Genomic DNA, 21,992 nt, shown 5'->3' with positions numbered 1-21,992 from the left:
TTGAATCCTCAGCTCAGTTTGATGCTCAAAGAATCCTTCCAGGGAGGAGAAGGTCCAAAATATCCAGTTTGCAGGATGACTTCCTGCTGAGAGGCAAAGACAAAAATACAACAAGGTTAAGACTCAGGTGACAAAAACTCAGTTTGACTCAGCAAAACTCAGCTTCGCTAGAGTACCCAAAACTGGCAAACACTCTGGCGTCGTGGTAGTGGCAGTCAGCAGCTTAAGAGTCCTCCGGTAATGAGGCAACCATCCGCAGGTGTGTGAGAAGGCCAACAAGAACCAGGCACCACCTGGTGGTGGAGGGAAAACAAACAAAAAAAACACAACCCACACAAACTGGATTCCTAACAATTAGGTTTTAAGGACAATGGGAGCTTAGTTCCTGTAAAAGGGGTGTAAAAGAACAAGGCCGTCTTCTCAACACTTCTCAAACTAACAAGAAAAGTTGTTTTATATACAGTGAAGAGGGTTCAAGAAGAATAAAATGTCTCTATCTCCCTTAATAATAAAAAACCCCTTAACTGTAACAACTTTTATTTACTGCTGTTGTCATAATTTATTGATTACTTTTTCAAAAACACTGGTATGACAAGAATGAAAAAAGGGCAATTATTTTTTTACACCACTAAATCTGTCTTGACTATCTCGATTGTCAAATCAGTCTCCTAAACAGCAGCTCATTGTTTATACTGTAAGTCAGATAAAGTGAATGTTGACAAAAATGTTTCATATTTATATCAAGATAAAAAAAAAAAATACAAGACTGTTTGTACCTGCCTATCCTGAGAAATGTTGAGAGTGGGGGAGTCATCAACATTTTTGACCCTGACACTAACATCAGGGACACAAAGTGATGCAAAGTACTTGGTGTACAGTACTACTTGATACAAATGCAGTGCTAGTTTTTCATTAGCTGTAGTTTAAGTTTGATCAATATAAAAATCACTCGGGATTTCCCCCTTGTGAAAGAGACAGTTATGTTTTAACATCTATCAATTCTCATCATGTACTGTCCTTTTCAACATTTTGAAATACTTCAGCATGGGATACTTTTTGGCAATTTTGATTAAAATTAATTCAAACTTACATCTTGTAGCTCCTATATAATTCTAAAAATTATTATTTCAGTAACAGTTATTTAGAGAAAAATATTCTACATTTTGGTGTTTTTTGAATAATTTTATACTTGTGCTCTTAAATCCTCATAACTCAACAATTTCTGGTTCAGCTGTCAGACCTGAGAGGGGCTGAGCATCACAGGGAGGAGAAAAGGAGAGCTCTAACTTGGATGAGAGAGCTGATTTTATCATGGAGATTAAATCACATTTGTCTTTCAAACTTTGTCCTCTAAATTAATAATGCAGGATTTTATGTTTTGATTTAATGATATATTTATTCTAAAAATATATATTTTTATATTCTTTTAAGATGTTTAATGAGATAATTTCAAAACCTTGATCCATAGTAGTGCATGAACTTCAAACTTATCATCTTGTTGCCTTCTTAAATAGAGTTTGTTGAGTCAGCCATGCCCCCTGGTGACTTAAACCTGTCATAGACCCCAGGATGCATCTCACAGCTGTGGGCAAATGATAAGTGCATCATTTGACTCCCCTACCGCTATAAAAGGCTGGTTCACTTCTTTGTCTGAGAGTGATCAGTGACCATCTTGATAAAGGTTAAGATTTGTGCACATTTACATTTTACTGTTAAAGTGATAATAGAGAGTGATGGCCCTGTGAACCAATGAACCAATCAGCAACAACTGGGGTCTTTTTCAAGAGGCAGATTTACGGAAAACTCTAAGTTTTCTAAACCTGAAATCAGGGAATTTGGGTTTTCTGTTTCACAAAGAGAGTTTCCTCAAGCTCTGTTTCAGTCACCATAGTAACATTCTCCCCAGAGCTAACCTGTGAGGGAGAAGGTGAAAGTCCACCCCATGTTCATTTAATATGGCTTAGAATGCTGACATCTGCTGGATAGCAATGAGAAATATCTTTGAGCAGGTATCCTAATATTGACTTTAGTGCATGACTGAACTCGATTTTTATTATAAAATTGATAATAATATTAGGAAATTGTTTGGTGAAAACAAATCAGTTGTCTGACTTGAATCTTAATGTGATTAGGAGCCCTTCTGATGCACTGAAGCCTTTCTGAGCTGAATGCTGTGTAATGTTGCCTCAATCCATAATACTGTTTTTTAGGTAATTTTTGACAAAATCTAAATAAGAATGTGGGAAGAGTGGGCAAGCATGTTTAAGTTACTTTAAATTGGAAAACAGGAGGAAGATGGTTTTGTGACTTATTTTGTGGTACAACAATTTTTTTTAAAGAAAAGGTAAAAGATAATAATTGTAATGGTTTTTGGTCTCTATGTGATCTTCTTTTGCCTCACTACATCTCCAGGTTTGGAGAAGACCCACTCAATAGTACAGATGCTGCTGCTATAAACAAATTTTTTTTAAAGATACATGTAGCCCGATATTAGAGTGTCTTCCCCTTTGGAGATGGCTCTCATTTACATCTTTGTATTTCCACCCTTTAGACCTATATGTAAACTTTCTCAGTCTCTGATTTAAACTGTAAATGGCAAAAATGTCATTTATTTTTATTTGAATTTCCTGCAAAGCTCAACACGAAACGTGACTTAACGAGGCCTTGCTTGCAGTGGTCACTTGATTGGGGTGAATTTGGAACACTTTTCAGCGATACTTCCACTTCAAACAGGTCTAAGATGTGTTGAGTAAACTGACTTGATTTTAGCATCACTAGCAACAGATTTCTAATGCTCTTTCTGTTGCAAATGTGCTGCAAATTCAGTCGATCACCTTGATCCCCCTTGGAAATGCTCTATACACACATCAGTTTCGAAAACATGCAGGCTGCGCATTGAATGCTGTTGTTGAGTTGAAGTAATATGTAAATGCTTGGATGAATAATGGAAAATATATCCGTGTTATTGTATTGTCCAGGTGAAAAGAGGATATCAACCGGATAACTGACATTGTTGCAGTGGGAATTCAAAGCTGTCTGTGGATGCAATCCTTCAGTCACAAGGTATAACATCTGTTTTGTGGGAATAAAATATAGCAGACATGTACCAGCGTTCCTGTAATCATCTTGTTATGTTTTAGAGAAGGCCTTTGTTGGCTGGTCTAAAATTTAAGGAGGGTATGCATTCTCCAATTTCATCCATTTGATCAGCCTATGAATTTCAGGGTAGAGCCAACTTCGTCCTGAATAGACTGCAGCCTAACTCTAAAGAGCCCAGAATAAACAGATAGAATGTTTGCCTGTTTTACAACAACAGCCCGAAAGAGCGACGCGAGGCCATCCCCCAGTGGGCCCACCACCTGCAGGGGGAACCATGAGGGACCGGTGCATAGAGGATTGGGCGGCAGCCAGAGGCGGAGACCTTGGCGACCTGATCCGCAGGCGCTTAAACTGGCTCTGGGGACGTGGAATGTCACCTCACTGGTGGGGAAGGAGCCCAAGCTTGTGCGGGAGGTGGAGCGATTGTTAGAGTTATTGAATGACAATTATAAAATTAATGTGTGGGCATATGAAACATTGAAGAAATAAGATGCTACATTCTGTCTTGTGATTCAATCAGGAGGTTTATTTTAGACTTGCCTTCAGCCAGAAGGCATTTACAGGGTCATAAACTTTTATGACCTGCCTCTCAGCCAGTTGGTCATTCCAGGGTAATAAAACCCACCAATCTGTTTCTGCTCTGTGAATAAAAGACTCTGCTGTTCTGTTGGGGGTCAGATTGGTGCTGAGATGTGAGCAGCAGCCTTTCTCATTTCCTGCAGGAAAAGCTGTTTCAAAATCCTTTTCTGCTTTCAGATTCATTTTTGTCCTATATGAAATATGAACTCACAATATTTTGAATCTAACAGCGATACCGGCTAGAAATAGTTTGACTTGCCTCTACGCACAGTCAGGGCTCTGGAACCCAGCTCCTTGACAGAGGCTGGACTCTCTTCTACTCTGGAGTGACCCGCAGGGAGAGGCGAAGGGCGAGGGTGGGGCTGCTGCTTGTCTCCCCCCAGCTCAGCCGTCACCCCGGTAGATGAGAGGGTCGCATCCCTTCGCCTTCGGGTCGAAGGGAGGGCTCTGACAGTTGTTTCGGCCTATGGGCCGAATGGCAGTACAGAGTACCAGGCCTTCTTAGCATCCTTGGGGAGGGTGTTAGAAAGCGCCCCTCCCGGGGATTCCATCATTCTACTGGGAGACTTCAACGCCCACGTGGGAAACAACAGTGACACCTGGAGGGGCGTGATCGAGAGGAACGGGCCCCCAGCTCTGAACCTGAGTGGTGTCTCATTATTTGACTCCTGTGCAAGTCATGGGTTGTCCATAATGAACACCATGTTCAGGCATGTCCTGGTGCCATGTCCACCGGTGCACCTGGCACCAGGACACCCTAGGCCGAAGGTCAATGCTTGACTTTGTAGTCATATCTTCTGATCTTTAGCCGCATGTCTTGGACACTCGGGTGAAGAGAGGGGCGGAGCTGTCCACCGACCACCACCTGGTGGTGAGCTGGATACGCTGGAAGAGGAGGAAGGCTGAAAGACTCTGCAGGCCCTAACGTGTAGTGAGGGTCTGCTGGGAACGTCTGGTGGAACCCTCGGTCAGAGATGTGTTCAACTCCCACCTCTGAGAGAGCTTCTCTCAGGTTCAGAGGGAGGTTGGAGACATGGAGTCCGAATGGGCTGTGTTCTCTGCCTCTATTGTCGATGCGGCTGCCCGTAGCTGTGGCCGTAAGGTTTGCGGTGCCTGTCGTGGTGGCAATCCCCAAACCCGGTGGTGGACACCGATAGTAAGGGATGCTGTCAAGCTGAAGCAGGAGTCCTATCGAGCTTGGCTAGCTTGTGGGACTCCTGAAGCAGCAAGCAGGTACCGTGAGGCCAAGTGTGTCACGGCCCGGGCGGTTGCAGAGGCAAAATCTCGGGCCTGGGAGGAGTTCGGAGAGGCCATGGAAAAAGACTATCGGTTGGCCTCAAAGCGATTCTGGAAAACCGTCCGGCGCCTCCGAAGGGGAAAGCAGTGCTTCGCTAAAACTGTTTTCAGTTGGAGTGGGGAGCTGCTAACCTTGAAGGAGGATATTGTCGGGCGGTGGAAGGAATACTTTGAGGATCTCCTCAACCTGACCGACATGCCTTCCGTGGGGGAAGAAGAGACGGGGTGCTTGGGGCTGGATTCATTCATCACCCAGGCTGAAGTCACCGAGGTGGTCAAAAAACTCCACAGTGGCAAGGCTTCGGGGGTGGACGAGATCCGTCATGAGTATCTTAAAACTCTGGATGTTGTCGGGCTGTCATGGTTGACACGTCTCTTCAACATCACGTGGAGGTTGGGGACAGTCCCCCTGGCTTGTCAGACTGGGGTGGTGGTTCCCCTCCATAAGAAGGGGGACTGGAGGGTGTGTTCCATCTATCGGGGAATCACACCTGGAAAGGCCTATGCCAGGGTGCTGGAGAGGAGAGTCCGACTGATTGTCGAACCTCGGCTGCAGGACGAGCAGTGTGGTTTTCGTCCTGGCCGTGGAACAGTGGACCATCTCTACACCCTCAGCAGGGTGCTTGAGGGTTCTTGGGAGTTTGCCCAACCAGTCCACATGTGTTTTGTGGACTTGGAGAAGGCATTCGACCATGTCCCTCGTGCTGCCCTGTGGGGGGTGCTCCAGGAGTATGGAGTCGGGGGCCCTTTATTAGGGGCCATCCGTTCTCTGTACAAGCGGAGCAGGAGTCTGGTTCGCATTGCCGGCATTAAGTCGGACCTGTTGCCGGTGCATGTTGGACTCCGACAGTGCTGCCCTCTGTCACCGGTCCTGTTCATAACTTTTATGGACAGGTTTTCTAGGCGCAGCCAAGGACCCGAGGGGGTCTGGTTCGGGGACAAGCGGATCTCGTCCCTGCTTTTTGCGGATGACGTAGTTCTACTGGCTCCCTCCTGCCAAGACCTACAGCGTGCGCTGGGGCGGTTCGCAGCCGAGTGTAAAGCGGCCGGCATGAGAATCAGCTCCTCCAAGTCCGAGGCCATGGTTCTCGACTGGAAAAAGGTGGCTTGTCCCCTTCAGGTTGGAGGAGAGTCCCTGTCTCAATTGGAGGAGTTCAAGTATCTTGGGGTCCTGTTCACGAGTGAGGAAAGAATGGAGCGGGAGATCAATAGACGGATCGGTGCGGCTGCTGCAATAATGTGGACGCTGCACTGGTCTGTCGTGGTGAAGAGAGAGCTGAGCGAAAAGGCAAAGCTCTCAATTTACCGTTCGGTCTACGTTCCTACCCTCACCTATGGTCATGAAATCTGGATCACGACCGAAAGAACGAGATCCCGGATACAAGCGGCTAAAATGAGCTTTCTCCGCAGGGTGGCTGCGCTCTCCCTTTGAGATAGGGTGAGGAGCTCGGTCATTCGGGAGAGGCTCAGTGTAGAGCCGGTTATCCTCCACATCGAGAGGAGTCAGTTGAGGTGGCTCGGACATCTTCTTCGGATGCCCCCTGGACGTCTCCCTCGGGAGGTGTTCCAGGCACGTCCTACCGGGAGCAGGCCCAGGGGACGACCCAGGACACACTGGAGAGACTATGTCTCTCGGCTGGCCTGGGAGCGCGTAGGGCTTCCCTCTAAAGGGCTGGAGGAGATGTCTGCGGAGAGGGAAGTCGGGAGTCTCTGCGTAGTCTGCTGCCCCCACGACCCGGTTCCGGATAAAGCGGGAGACGACGACGACGACCCATTTCATACTTTAAAACATATCCTTATGATCTGCATATAGGGCCTAGAGACCACTGTTGTTGCAACAGTGATGGTGAAGGCATTTGCAAAAAATACAGAAGAAGCATATATTACTTCCTTAGGTTTAACCAAATTATGTGGATTTTTCTTTGGGGCAACCAAAGCCTGAGCTGATTGTTGAAAATTTGATATAGAGGTTTAAAAGATACAGTGTATTCAGAGTATCAATAAAAGAGGGCATTCCCCTGGGAAGATGAGGGTTGTTAAGTGTCAAAAGCAGAAGTTGATGCAGTCATGATAGGATTTCCTCCAGAGTTTCTTATGCATCAATAAATTAACATATTTTATGTTTGGAATGTTTTCATCCTGTTAGAGACAAAGCCATTAGTCCTTATCATTGTTGCTGATATATTTTTTTTCTCATAAAGCAAAGCTGAAGGTGACATGTCCTTTGATCCTTCCATATTGAAAGAAAACAGATCCCTTCCTTCATGCATGCATGACTGGATAAACCCATTACATGGATGCATAGAAGCCCCTTTGGTTGCTTGGACTGAGAAAAGAATGTAAAAACAGCGTGATGATCAATAAAATGTGCTTAGAAGTAAAAGATTGTTTTTAATTCAACTCTATTATATATTCTCATATTCTCTTGATTGTTCAGGATATTCTCCTGAACAATCAAGGTTATTAGGTTAATAGGTAACACATTAGAATTAAATGCTTATTTGTAAATAGGCAGTTATAGAAAACATTTTTAGAAAAGATGATTTGATGATTAAAAGAATTTAACATCATTCAAGTCAAGCATCATTATTTCACTGGGGAATTTATAATACACGATAAATATATGCTACAGACACTCTGTCATGATTTTATCTAGAGCCCTGACCCACATGCAGAAGACCAAACAGAGAGACCAGGGAAAAGTTTAACAGGTTTTTATGTAAAGTGAATGAGATGAGTCCTGTGCTGCTCTGAACACTGTCGAACCGGAACTGGGAAGTGAAGGGGAAGATACTGCGGTTAGTTCAGGCTCAGTGGGAAATTAGTGTCTTTGACTTGAAGAAGAGGAATTATGTTGCAGACTCACATTTCCAGAAAAAGGTGTCTCTTATTGAATCCAGTCGGTGTGGGTTGTTCCAGTGAATGTCTTGTTCGTTGGAGGGCGGACAGGATTTATCCAGATTGCGGTTGCTCTTGGTTAATGGAGAAGCTGACTGCCACTTAGTTTTCCTGCGGTACTTGAACGGGTTATAATGGAGATGAATCCCGTGCTCAGTGAGAAGCCCAAAACAAACCTTGAGTGAAAAATTTGATCCAAACCACAAACTTGAATCCTCAGCTCAGTTTGGTGCTCAGAGAATCCTTCCAGAGGGGAGAAGGTCCAAAAACACCCAGTTTGCAGGATGACTTCCTGCTGAGAGCCAAAGACAAAAAACAGCAAGGTTAAAAACTCAGCTAGACAAAAACTCAGTTTGACTCAGCAAAACTCAGCTTGGCTAGAGTACCCAAAACTGGCAAACACTCTGGCGTTGAGGTAGTGGCAGTCAGCAGCTTAAGAGTCCTCCGTCAATGAGGTAACCATCCGCAGGTGTGTGAGGAGGCCAACGAGAACCAGGTGCCGCCTGGTGGAGGAGGGAAGACAAACAAAACACAACCCACACAAACTGGATTCCTAACACACCAGGTGATACTCTACTTATTTTTAGAAGAACCAGATAGATAAACTGGGACCTAAGCTATCACATAATGTATTATGATATTGCATAAACCTTAAAGCAGTATGAATGTTATAGATAAAAGACACTCGTGTCACATGTCCTACTGGTGGGGCATCCGTATAATATATGATCTACACAGGTAATGCCTGGATGGAATTAAGATTACATTGTGAATAAAAAAAGCAAAACAAAAACAGAACACTTTTTAAATCTACAAGGTATTCAAATAAATTTTTCAAAGCAGCATAAAAAGAACCTAAATTAAGGAGTATATTTTTTGAAAAAAAAAAAAACTATTTTAACATTTTAGTTTGAGAAATACTCAATCTTAGATAAACAATATTTTGCCTTTTGCAATACATAAACTAAAAGCAGGTCAGGTTGTCTTTTGTTTGTGGTCATCACTCTAAAACTTGTCTGACAGGTCTGTGTTTGTTTCCCAAGTGCAGTGAATATAAAGATCAGCAAGAAAAATCCCACTTCAGTTCACTCACACAAAAGTTATGGAGAAGATAGTGTTGTTCCTGCTTTTGTGCAAAGCTGTGTCACCAGGTAAGAGCATAATAATACTACTACTACTACTAATAATAATAATAATAATTCACCAAATTTAACAATTTTAGACTTTCTATAAATATCGAAAAGGCAAACAACCCTTTTGAAGAGGTTATTTATAAAAATGTTTGTTGCTTTGTGGCTGAAACTTCTGTTTTTGCTAATTAAGTTGGACTGTTTGTGATTTTTATAAAACCATACAGATTGTAATCCAAAATCGTTAATGAAAGTATTTGCTCTTCCAACAGAAAAATACCACATAGAGATTCATATTTTTCTCTATCCTGGAGTCCAAAATTCCACAGATTTTGCAGTGACCTTCACACTTGAGGGTTTTTTATTATTTTACATTGATATTAATGGAGCAAGAGTCTACCAGGACTGGATTTATACGTTAATGAAAGAAAAAACACATTTTTGGAATTCCATAATAAAAGAGTGCATTGATTACAAACAGGTCTTAACAATGGATACAATCAATTTCAATGATCCGTTACTTACATCACCAGGTATTGTGCAAATAAAATGTGTTTTTGATTTGCTTTTTTAATCACCATTTAGATTTATGTCAGTCTAGTTTTTGCATAAAGAATTCTACATCTTACAAAAAAATAAAATTCTGTCTGATAAATATGTGAATAAATACATATGTGAAAACATACAATACTGAATAATCTCTATTTTCCTTAGGTGATGTGATCATTCAGCAGATTATAGGCTGTGACTGGGACAATAAAGCTGATAAAGTTAATGGTCACATAAAATATGGTAACAATGGAGAAGACTTCATTGAACTTGACTTGAAGACAAAGAAATGGATTGCAATGAATCCAAAGGCTGAAGCTGTTACCAAGGAGTGGAATGATAATCCAGGCGATGCCTCTTATTGGCAAAGCTACCTGGAGGGTGTTTGCCTGGAAAGGTTAAAAATGTTTTTGAGCTTTGGAAAAACACACCTAAGCAAAAAAGGTAAAGTTGTTTGTCTGTTAAGAAAGCAGTTGTCTTTTATAGAATGTTATTCTGTTTCTTGCCTTTTTGAGTTTATTTGTATTTTATTTTAATATTAATATTGTATTACCTTGTTGTGGCTTTCGTTTGGTATTTCTCATTTCATATACGTTTTTTACCTTAATAATAATGTAAAATCACCCAATTTAATAACTGGATTTCTTTTCCAGTCCTTCAGAATGTGTTTCTACTGCAGAAGACTCCCTCCTCTGCAGTCTCTTGTTATTCAACTGGTTTCTTCCCTAACAATGGCATGATGTTCTGGAGGGGAGATGGAGAGGAGATTCACGAAGGGGTAAAACATGGAGATATCCTTCCCAATGATGATGGATCCTTTCAGATGAGTGTTGATCTGGAGGTTCCCTCAATCCCACCCAAAGAATGGGGAAGATATGAATGTGTCTTTGAGCTCTCTGGTGTACAAACTAAACTCATCACCAAACTGGACAAAGATAAAATCAGAAGCAACAATTCAAAGAATAGCATAGCAGATGATGGTAAGAAAGACATTTAGATATTTCACTTTCTATCTTCCTTTTCTTAAGACAAACTGTGAAAGTGGCATTAGGACTTTTTTTCATTCTTCCTCTTCTTAAAATAGATACTTCAGAAATGAGCAAGTGTTAATATCATTATCAGTTTATTTAATTTGTATGCAGTTATGTCATCACCTTAGTTGGAATTCAGATTAGTCTTTCAGTGGTGTAGTTTGTCATTAACTATGTTTATATATTGCGTTATGATTTGCTTATGTTTCCCAAATAGGTCGATTAACTACGAAAAGCATGTCTGTCATTGCTGCAATGGGAGGTGTTATCATCAGCAGCATTTTTGCCTAGGCACTCATCACTTTTAAAACGACCAAATGGTGAGATACATAAATTGAATTGTTTGCTATATCATATTAAAAAAATATACTCTAGGAATTTAGTTTACATTCTAAGTTTTAATGAGTCTTTTTAAGGAGTTTAAACATACTACAAGTTATTTTATTGAGGATGATAAGTTATCAGATGACTTGCAAATTCTATTATATTCATGTCTAACATTAATCTAATTATTCTTTTTTTCACTTATGCAGTGAAACACAGAGTAGACAGATTCTCCACACTATGTGAGTAACAGCGTGTTTTGTACTTTACAGCCTCTGACACCATTTCTCTGGAACAAATTGATCCAAACATCGCTTCAGCAAGATTAAACATTCCAGTTGGATGACCTCTTAACTGTTCATAGCTGTTTGGATAATGTACAGGGAAGTCTTGACTGTCTAATATGTTAGACTGCGTTAGTTTTACCTTAAAGGTTTTTAATTCTTCTGTGATATTACTATTTACTTTTTTTCAATACTTAATTGCACTTAAAAGCATAAAATATGTATACCTGTGAATAATTAATTCATAATTTCTATAACTGAATTATTCAAACATTTTATAGAAGATATGTTAACTTACTCTAATTGTATCGCCAATAGATCTGATCTGTATTTGCTGCCTTTCACCTTTTAATTGTATATCTTACCTCAGTTACAGGTTAGTAAGAGTATATGCATAAATCTAACATAATGGCTAAAGTTGTGGTTCACTGCAGTATATTTGTGCTTATAGCTTGCCCCAGTACAATTGGCCCTGTTTCTAACTATGCTAATAAACCACATCAAACCATGATTAAGGTCTTGATAAGATAAAAGTTGATGTTATACTTTAGGTCAAAAGATAAGATAGTAAGATTATTTCAAAGAGTGATTTTTTTAAGGTAACAAAGTTGAGGATTTAATAAAGAAATTTACCTTTTTTTTCCATGTTACATGGTCTCTGAAGTTTTTCAAACCGGTTTGTGTAGTTTTGTACAAAACCCCAAAATGCTTTTAGAAAAAGTAGATTTATGATAGAATTTATAATTTAATTTTTATATGTTTCTAAAACAAAATTCTAATGCAACCAAACTATGTGCACAGTTCCATAATTCAGTTAATTAATGATTTGTTTTAAAGCATGCATTTAGATTTAATAGCACAACTTACTGCAGTTTAAAGGACATCTCTGATTAACCACTGACCAACACTTCAAACACTTGAAGTCTGTCTGTATCTGACCACCATAACCAAAAAAATGACAGCAGTTTATCGATGTTGACCTTATTTTAAATGTTAGAGAGCATGATCAGGATAGATAAATTTGCTGGTCCAAATGAAAATATGTACAAAAAAATAATCAAACCCAAATATATATATATATATATATATATATATATGTGTATATATATATATATATATATATATATATATATATATATGTGTGTGTGTGTGTGTGTCTTGTAATGAAACATAAATATATTTATTTTAGTCATTTTCATTACACCGAACTTGTTTTACTCTTTTACATGTAAACTAAAAATATTTTTTGTAGAAGTGAACTTATAGACAAGTAAAGATAGTGGCAATAAATGTTGAGAGAACAATTTTATAGCAATGCAATAAAGACACAGGAGCAGATAAAATAAAAGTACTTTTAGAAAAAGTAAACTTTTTGAAACAGCTACTGTTACTGATACACTTTCTTTGATTTTTTTCACTTGTTTTAGATGATGTTATACTATGGGAAAAATATAATCTAAACTGAAAACAGGCAAAGATAAACAGAACTTTGTTTATAAAAAGACACTAAAGTGAAACCAAAACAAGCCTGTACTTTATGGGTGATTAACTTTTTAAATTGGAATGCACACAAAACAAAGTCACACAGCCTTTATGACCTCTTCAGCAAATAATTTGTCCTATGTTACATAAGGCAGGAAATGAACCCCAAAAACAAAGTTGGAGAAGCTCGTGACAGTGATGGTAAAATACAGTCTAAAATCGTGCAGTAATAGAACAATAAAAGAAAGACAGTAAGACAAATTCAGCATCTCAGATTGTGTAAAAGCCAAGGAACAGACATGGGTCCTAAGAAGAGATTTAAAATACGAAAGTGAAGAGGGCTATCTAATGACCAGATCAGCTTCTGGAGTCAGATCTGCTCAGGCCCTACCCATGGCAATTGACATTGCAATATATGATTGGCTGAATGTTGCCACATGACCTAAAACAATGTGGTTGCCCAGACAATACTAATAGCATAATGCAGCCTCTGTGTGCTAATGTAGGTACCAGATCCACTCAGGTGGTCAGATCTGCTAGGGGCCCTGCCCTTTCATATGAAGCCATCATACGTCCACACCACTCAGACAAACTTTATTGCACCCGTTTCTTAAGAATCAGAACTGGACATATCATTACCCATATTTCTATAATTTCACGTTTCATCAGCGATCTAAAGTAGCCAATAGTAGATACAATAATTGTCAGTCTTGTAGGAAAGCACTGCCTTTTAAGACAGACTAAGCGACAGACTGAGCTCTGTCAACTATCAAGGTGATACAAAAAGACTCAGTTTATTTGTATTTCTTTTATTAACATCTGAGGGCACAGGAGGACAAATGGAAAATCCTAAAAAATGACTTTCGTAGAGATTCTAGAATTAATAGCAGGAGGTGACTAGAAAAACCCTACTTGAAGAAAATTCTACTTGCAGAAAAGGAACGCTTGTCGTTGATGCAGTTAAAAGTTATGTAACTTAATATGACTAACTGACTGAGATGAAATTGGCTAACCTCTTAGCTACTAAACACAGATAGCTGCAGCGCTACCCAACTCTCCCCCTTCATATGACCTTGAAGTTACTTTGTTAACCATAAATATATTTTTTTCAGTTTTGTTATCCATCACGTAAAACTTAATCGGTCATTAGACATGCAACACTACAGATGCTCCCGACTTGGCATTGTTATTATCGTTATCTGGGCAACCACAATGTTTTACGTCATATAGCAACGTTTAGCCAATCATAGAGCCTAACGTCACCGGCATGAGCAGGACCCAAGGAGACCTGAACACCCAAGCAGATATGGTACCTACACCGAGTTGAATAACCCCAGACTGCAGACCGCAGATCCTGGCGTGGCTCATCGTTGAGGCACTCAACATTGAGCCCCGCCCCTATCTGCAGTCTGCAGTTAGGGGTACTTGGACGAGTCGGAAGCATCTGTAGTGTTAGAGTTGCTACATGACTCTTCTTTATTGGCTTTTGAGTCCTATGTTATGATGCTCTTACCCTAGCATGATGGCAAAAGATAGATCACATTCTCCACAACAGACTTAAAGAAGATCTGTAGCATCTTACCAGAAAAAACACTAATGGACCAAAGCTTCCTTAGGAAGTACAATCTGTTCTGCATGTTCTATGGCCTCACAGTCGTGTCTCCAGTGAAATTTGTTGTCCAGGTGAACACCATGGCATTTATATTACTCAACCACCTCCACTTCTTCTCCCTGATATTAGTAAGAATCAGTTTGTTCCTGTTTCTTTTAAAATCTACAACCATCTCACTTGTTTTGTTTACATTCAAGCTCAGATGATTGTTTCTACACCACAAAGCATTTTAGCAGCTCCCTGTAGTCAGCATCTCTGATGCACCCAACCACTGCAGAATCATCTGAGTTTTTCTTTAGATGACAGGACTCAGTCTGGTACTGGAAAGCTTTATTTGTGCAAAGTAAAAGGGACATTTAAATTAGAAAAGAATAATATTTGCCTGCATTCATATCTATATTTTGACAGAAGGAAACTGACAATTTATTTCTTACAAAAATAGAATAGGAAAAAAAGAATTATACAAATGTGACAGGAAATAAAATTTAAGATGATTCACTTAGTTGAAGTACAAGTTTTGCTTGATATAAATTAGCATGTTGAGAGTTGCAACAATATCAATTTGACAAATTTTTCAAAGCACCTTAAAACAGCTGAAAACACCTCAGTGATTGAACCTTAGTTGAACTTTATGTGAATTTAAATCAATTTGAACTACCAAACCATACTAAGGCCTTTTTACATCAAGAGATGGTTGTTTTAAGGTGTCAGTAAGACCAAGAATCTGGAAATGATGCATCACATTTAGAAAATCTTAGGGACAATCTTCAAGTGAAAATCCCCAAACATTACATAAAATTTCTAAAAGAGTGAGTCTAAGCTTTGCTGTGGAGAAAGCAACATATACTATAATTTCATTACTCAATCAGCAATCAGAAAGAAGTAATTTTGATAACAAGGTATTGCATATGACTTTCCAGACACCCAGCACAATTTAGGTTACCTCACTGGCTGCAGCTAGGTTGTGTCATGCACAAAAATCTGTGGTTTGTACTTATCAGTGTGAACCGGTCAAAAGGAACTTTTGAATTCTTTTTTGTTTTTTCTCTTGCAGAGCTTACATTATAATCCTTATCTACCTTCTTCTTCTCCGTATATGACACAGCTTTTATTGGAGACCCTGAAAATCAGCAGAGTGCAAAACCCTTATCATCAACTAGTTTAGCCAAGCCTTGGTGCCATGACCATATATACGCACCATTCAGAAAGGAGCCTATTGTTCTCATTTTCATGAGCAATGCACTTCAGAATATTTCTACTTTTATTGTCCTTATAAAACCTTATCAAATGGGTCAGTGAAAGTCTCTGTTGTAGATCATTTGTAACATCATTGTCTATTACTATATAAGTTTTAGAATGGCCTTATGGCTCCTTTGGTGAAGGAAAAATAAGATATAATGTTAGTGTTTAAAGCTGAATATGTTAAACCATTTTACATATAAATATCCCTCCTAACCTTAATACATTTTCTTGAATTCTAGTGTTTATATTGTGAAGCTAGACATGAGACAGAACCTAAAATGTTTTGTTAAGCCTGTAAAAGTGTCTCAGGTAAATGTAATATTGTTTTCCACTTTTGGTTATTAGAATTCACAAACACTGTTACCAGTTAAGAGATTATTTGGGAGGATTTAACAAGTTACAATTTATGGAGGACCAGCTCTACCATATTTAAAAATAAATACAAAAATAAATAAATGCTCAAATAAATACATACAATTAATTGCCCCCAAAAATACAATCAACAAATAAATGTAGCAGAAATTTAATTATACAGTGAGATATAAATGTATTTATTTCTTTTAATTAGCTTCTTTATTAATTCGCCTTTGTAATAAATACCTTATTTTATTATTGTTCATTGTAGGGCCACCAAGACAGATCCCCTCAACACCTTGGCTGCGCCTAGAAATTCTGTCCATAAAAGTTATGAACAGAATCGTGACAAAGGGCAACCATGGCGGAGTCCAACCCTCACCAGAGACGAGTCCGACTTACTGCCGGCAATGGGGACCAGGCTCTGACACTGCTCATACAGCTATACGGTCATAGAGCTACACCTAACAGCCCCTATTAGAGGGCCTGGTACTCCATACTCCCGGAGTACCCCCCACAGGACCCCCTGAGGGACTTGGTCGAATGCCTTCTCCAGATCCACAAAACACATGTAGACTGGTTGGGCAAACTCCCATGCATCCTCTAGAATCCTGCTGAGGGTGTAGAGCTGATCCAGTGTTCCACAGCCAGGAGGAAAACCACACGGCTCCTCCTGAATCCGAGATTTGACTATCAGATGGACCCACCTGAGTGAAATTTTTTGCTGCACAAGCGTTTGACACCAATTTTGTCTAATTTGAAGAAGGTGGCGGGGCTGGTTGATATTTTGACCTTTGCATTTTCATTAAGGTCTTCAAAGCCAAAGCAGCACAAACGGAAATTTTTGTTGCACAAACGGAGCTGAGTTAATTGGCACCCATTCCGTCTGATTTGAAGAGGGTGGGGGGGCTGGTTGACCTTTGATGACCTCTAGAAACATCTCTTTATATCTTTACAATGGTAGCGGAACAAACAAACATTTTTGCTGCACAAACAAGCACAAACGTAGCACAAACGTTTGACACTAATTTTGTCTGATTTGAAGAATCAGACCCTCCGGTCCCCTTTTGTAAATAGAGGGACGACCACCCACACATAGCCCCATAACATCCAGAGCCTTAAGATACTCAGGGCAAATCTCCTCCACCCCTGGAGCCCTGCCACAGAGAAGCTTTTTAACCACTTCAGTGACTTCAGAAATAGAGATGGGAGGACCCAAGCTGGAGCCCCCAGGCTCTGCTTCCTCAATGGAAGACGTGTTGGTGGCATTAAGAAAGGTTTTTGAAGTACTCCGCCCACCGACATACAACGTCCCGAGTCGAGGTCAGCAGCACACCACCCCCACTATAAATATTGTTGCTACTGCACTGCTTCCCCCTCCTGAGATGCTGTTGTGGACCAGAATCGCTTCGAAGCCATACAGAAGTCTTTCTCCATGGCCTCTCGAATTCTTCCTTCCCCTGAGTTTTTACCTCAGCGACCAGCCGAGCCACCTGCCGCTTTGACTGCTGGTACATATCAGCTGCTTCTGGAGTCCCTACAGGTCAATAAAGCCCGATAGGACTCCTTCTTCAGCTTGACACCTTCCCTCACTGCTGGTGTCCACCAGCGTTTTCGAGGGTTGCCGCCGCGACTGCCACCCAGGGGCGGATTTACCATTAGGCAAAACTAGGCAGTTGCCTAGGGCCCCAAGTTCCTGGGGGGCCCCTAAAACTCCTTTTACATGTATGGTTAATACAGCTATTACTTATTTGTGCACATTAATTGTGGTTTTTATAAAAATCCTTTCGCTAAAATGCCATTAAAATGCTTATAATATGAAGTGTGTCTCGGGGCCCCCCCTACAGTGTCCACTACTTTGGTTCAGTCCATTTTCTGCGCATGGGCAGAAAGGTCCAAACACACGGCCGCAAACTATTTGAAAACAAACGGCGCAAAGAGACGATACGAGCAGAGCGGGGGAGAAGAGAAAAGACAGGAAAGGAAAGAGAGATGAAAAGAAGTTACCCTAGCGGTGTGGAAAAGAGGAGAAAGAAGAATGAAAGTAGGAAGCTGCTTTCAAAGTTACCGAAAATGACTGACTTCCCCCCAGATTCCATACTCCGTCAGCGCTCCGCCCCATGGAAATCAATGAGAGCTTTTCCACATCCACCGCTACTCCTCTGCACGTCTCCGTCCAGGAAAAAGAACATAGAGAAATTCCGGTTCGTCAAATTAAAATATAGTAGCAACAGATCTGTAATTAGAAATTAAAGCATAAATTTTATACATTCCAAAAAAACTAACACCGTTTATTTAAATGATACGATGCAAATTATTGGTTATTCACCAACCAGGAAGCAGATTTCTCATCTCCATCAAAATATATATTTTATACCGAGGGACTAAAAGTTTTATCAAATCAATTCAAAAGAAACTTCTTATTGCAGGAATGGATGAAGAGATGCTGACTTTGGGAGTATAGAACAAACAAAGTTCATTCAAAAACAGTTTAGAATGATCATAGTTATCCCGTTACAAAAATCTACAAATATATATATATATATTTGGGCAGAAACTGAACATATGCTGAAAGATGATGGATATTTTTTTAATATGTCATATTAAATTAAGCGTTCACAGGGTTTATACAGGAATGAGTGACTCTAATTTAATGCTATTTTAATGCTATTAGAAATTATTTTAATGCCATCAACAAGTACCATGTACACAAGTTATTAGTGTACATGAAATATGAAGGAGCTGTAAGCACAGTTCCATGACTCTTGTATGTATGTAAACAAACACACACACACACACGTATATATATATATATTCTCAAGCTTTTTTTCCGCCTCGAGCTTCCTTTCCAAACATACGGCTTTATGATCAGTTTCATGCAAATTAATAGCGATATAATATATCTGACGGAATTGTTTTTATAAACATTTTTATTAAAGAATCATAAATGCCACGATAAACATATTTAATTAATTTTAGTGCCAATTAAGGCCTTGATTTAAAAAAAAATTATGAATTGTAATTATTTTTAATGATCCGCGGAAACCCTGGTTCATCTGGCGCATGCTCTCTACGATCTCCAAGGAACTCAGAGCGGAGCGGACGGGAGCCACAGCGGAGGCTGTAGGCTTTGCTTTGCGCAGGCGGTCTGGAGCGCAGCGTAGCGGAGCGCTGACGGAGTATGTGGGATTTTGGGGTTCGGCTTCTTCACTGTGGCAGCGGCGAGCAGCAGCAGCAGTAACCCGCGAACAGCTGAAAACTCAGCGGTAACGCTGGCACTTGTTGAGGAGGATCCATGGTGTGGAGTTGAACAACTAGTGAGTATTAAGCTGTCGAAGGGGACATTCCCCCTATATTGATAAGTATTTATTTACCTTATTGAAGATGGGTCATTTTAAAGTAAGTTTCTAATTTCATTTGGATTTGCTACAAACGATGAAAAATCAATTATTTAGGTTTTATGTTGAATTTCAGGAAAATCTCAGGCTTTTAAATGTTGTAAAATCACCCATAAGTTTTAGGTGTTTTAGTCCTTAATAATTTAAGTTATACATTCAAAAAACAAGGAAATTATTACCAACATCTCACTCTGCTTTACAGTTTTGTATTAACATTGCTTTAATGTGTGTTATTGTGTACAGCTGGGGATGTTAAGGGTCACATTAATTATAGATTAAATAATTTACTGTTCTGTAGTTTAAGCAATTGTCATATTTGTAACAACACTAGTCCGTCCTGTGACATGCACCTTTTATTTATTTATACACACACACACACACACACACACACACACATATATACATATATATATATGTATATATATATATATATATACATATATATATATATATATATATATATATATATATATATATATATATATATATATGTATATATATATATGTATATATACATATATATATATATATATATGTATATATATATATGTATATATGTATATATGTATATATATATATATATATATATATATATATGTATATATATATATATATATATATATGAGAGAGAGATTCTTTCCTCCGAGTTACAGTGACATAGACAAACTTGAAGATACATGACATCCTCAAATTTCTATTCTATTAAAATTTCTGTATCTGTATAATGGGTCTGTTCTATATGTTGTCTTCTCAATTCAGAAGGCCCCATGCCTGTCTTTGCCTAGGGCCGCAAATTTCCTAAATCCGCGCCTGCTGCCACCCATCACACAATGCACCCGCCCCCTTTGGCCCCTCCTACAGGTGGTGAGCCCATTGGAAGGGGGACCCATGTTTCATCTTCGGGCTATGCCCGGCCGAGGTCCATGGGTAAAAGCCCGGCCACCAGGCGCCTGCCAGCGTGCCCAACTGAGTCCAGAGTGGGGCCTCTGTGACCTGCGTCCGGGCGAGGGAACACTACGTCTATTTGTTGTATTCATCATAAGGGGTCTTTGGGGTGCTCTTTGTCTGGCCCCTCACATAGGACCCGTCTGCCTTGGGTGACCATACTAAGGGACATAAGGCCCCCAGACATAATAGCTCCTAAGATCATTGGGACACTCAAACCCCTGCACCACGATAAAGTGACAGCCCAGGGAGGGGTCTGACTGTATAATTTAATTTCTACTTACATTTATTTATTTATTGTATTTTTGGGTGCAATTAACTATATGCTGATTTATTTATGGAACATTTATTTATTTATTTATTAAGTTATTTTTAAATAATATAGAACTGGTCCTCCAAAACACTTGGCAATAACAAAACTAAACTAAAAAAAGATGATTAAAAGGACTAATGGAAAAAACCTAGAGAGCATGAAAAATCACAAATATGAACATGGGAAAATACCACAGGACACAAATAGCAAAAATAATGAAGAATTTAATCAAAACAAGGGAATACTTCATGCAAAAATTTAAAACTCAAAAAGCAGACTAAACATAATATTTAAAGATCCCCATAGGAGTGAAATAAAAGAAAAGAAAAGAAAAAATCTTTAAACAACTTGTATTGTTATTTTTCTTTTACATTTCCATTCCAGTGATCATTGAATTTGTAAAAATCTCAAAATAATGTCCAAAACACTTCCATATTCATTAATTTCTTTATTATAATATGTCTTATTTAAACAGACTGTATAGTCCATTTTTTAGCAGGATCAATCTCCTTGGTGATCAGTTCTGTTGCACTAGGTCAACCTCAAATCACAAGCCTATAAAACAAAAGAGAAAAAGTATAGCATTAGCTGCATAGGTTGTTCTGAGAAACGAGTAAAGTAAGCAACATTGGACGGCCCTCTTAGCTTAAAGTGACTGTGGGAGCTTCATAACAGTATGCTCTTAGAGGCCTCAACCTTACCTTTGATCAGACTGATCCATGCCCCAATAAAAATCTCCAAAATCTGGGTCAGATCTGACCTTCTTGAACAAACTTGTGCTTAATTCCTTTTCTGTGTGGGTGGGGCTAAATTATGTTGTCATACTGTATAAGCAATGCATTAAACAGTAGTCCATTAAGAAGCATACTAAATTCGGGGCAAATATGATGATGCAGCAGGGAGCTTTGACTGCTTGTAAATTTAAGATGAACAGTTAAGTCAAAATGATTGTCTATGTCAGCTGAGCAATTTTTAAATCTACGTCAAAAGCTCTTAGAGGAACTTTATCAGATAAGACATCAGAAAAAAGATTAAATGATCTGAACCAGAACTCCAAGTATCCTGATCTTGGCACTGATGGCTGAGTTAATTGTTCATTCCATTCACTTGTCTAAATCTTTGCGCATTACCGCTCATCTGATCCACCTGCTTCTGCCTTTATTTATGGTACTTGCATCCAGCTATCATAGCCAGATTATCTCATTCTCGCTGGCCAGTGGTGAGGGTTTTTTTTTTATCATACCACAGTGTTTCTGACATCCTGTTCCTGACCTCATCTGCCTCTTGTCCACTGAGCGTGCCTGTTCTCATCAGAGTGGTCTGCCTGAACTGTCTGTGGACTCCTAGAACCCTGAACCAGCCTGTTTCTGTTCTGATTGATAACCCAGACTGGGCTTCGGACTCCTGGACCTCTGAGCCTTCCTGTTCTGATCAGTTTCCCTAACCTGTCTTCGGA

At 39.6% G+C, this 21,992-nt stretch overlaps 1 protein-coding gene across 1 annotated transcript; it reads left to right on the top strand.

Annotated features, from left to right (window-relative positions):
- Window positions 1-8,960: 8,960 nt before the first annotated feature.
- LOC119795008 (major histocompatibility complex class I-related gene protein-like) lies at window positions 8,961-11,825 on the top strand. The gene is made up of 6 exons (XM_038302806.1): window positions 8,961-9,023; window positions 9,275-9,535; window positions 9,717-9,995; window positions 10,205-10,531; window positions 10,800-10,902; window positions 11,179-11,825. The coding sequence occupies exons 1-5, from the start codon at window positions 8,975-8,977 to the stop codon at window positions 10,871-10,873; spliced, it is 990 nt and encodes a 329-aa protein (XP_038158734.1). The 5' UTR covers window positions 8,961-8,974; the 3' UTR covers window positions 10,874-10,902; window positions 11,179-11,825.
- Window positions 11,826-21,992: the final 10,167 nt, after the last annotated feature.

This window comes from Cyprinodon tularosa, unplaced genomic scaffold, assembly GCF_016077235.1.
Source record: "Cyprinodon tularosa strain WSP-4 unplaced genomic scaffold, ASM1607723v1 ctg5, whole genome shotgun sequence".
NCBI classification, from domain to species: Eukaryota; Metazoa; Chordata; class Actinopteri; order Cyprinodontiformes; family Cyprinodontidae; genus Cyprinodon; species Cyprinodon tularosa.
This window is presented reverse-complemented; position numbering and strand designations above follow the sequence as displayed.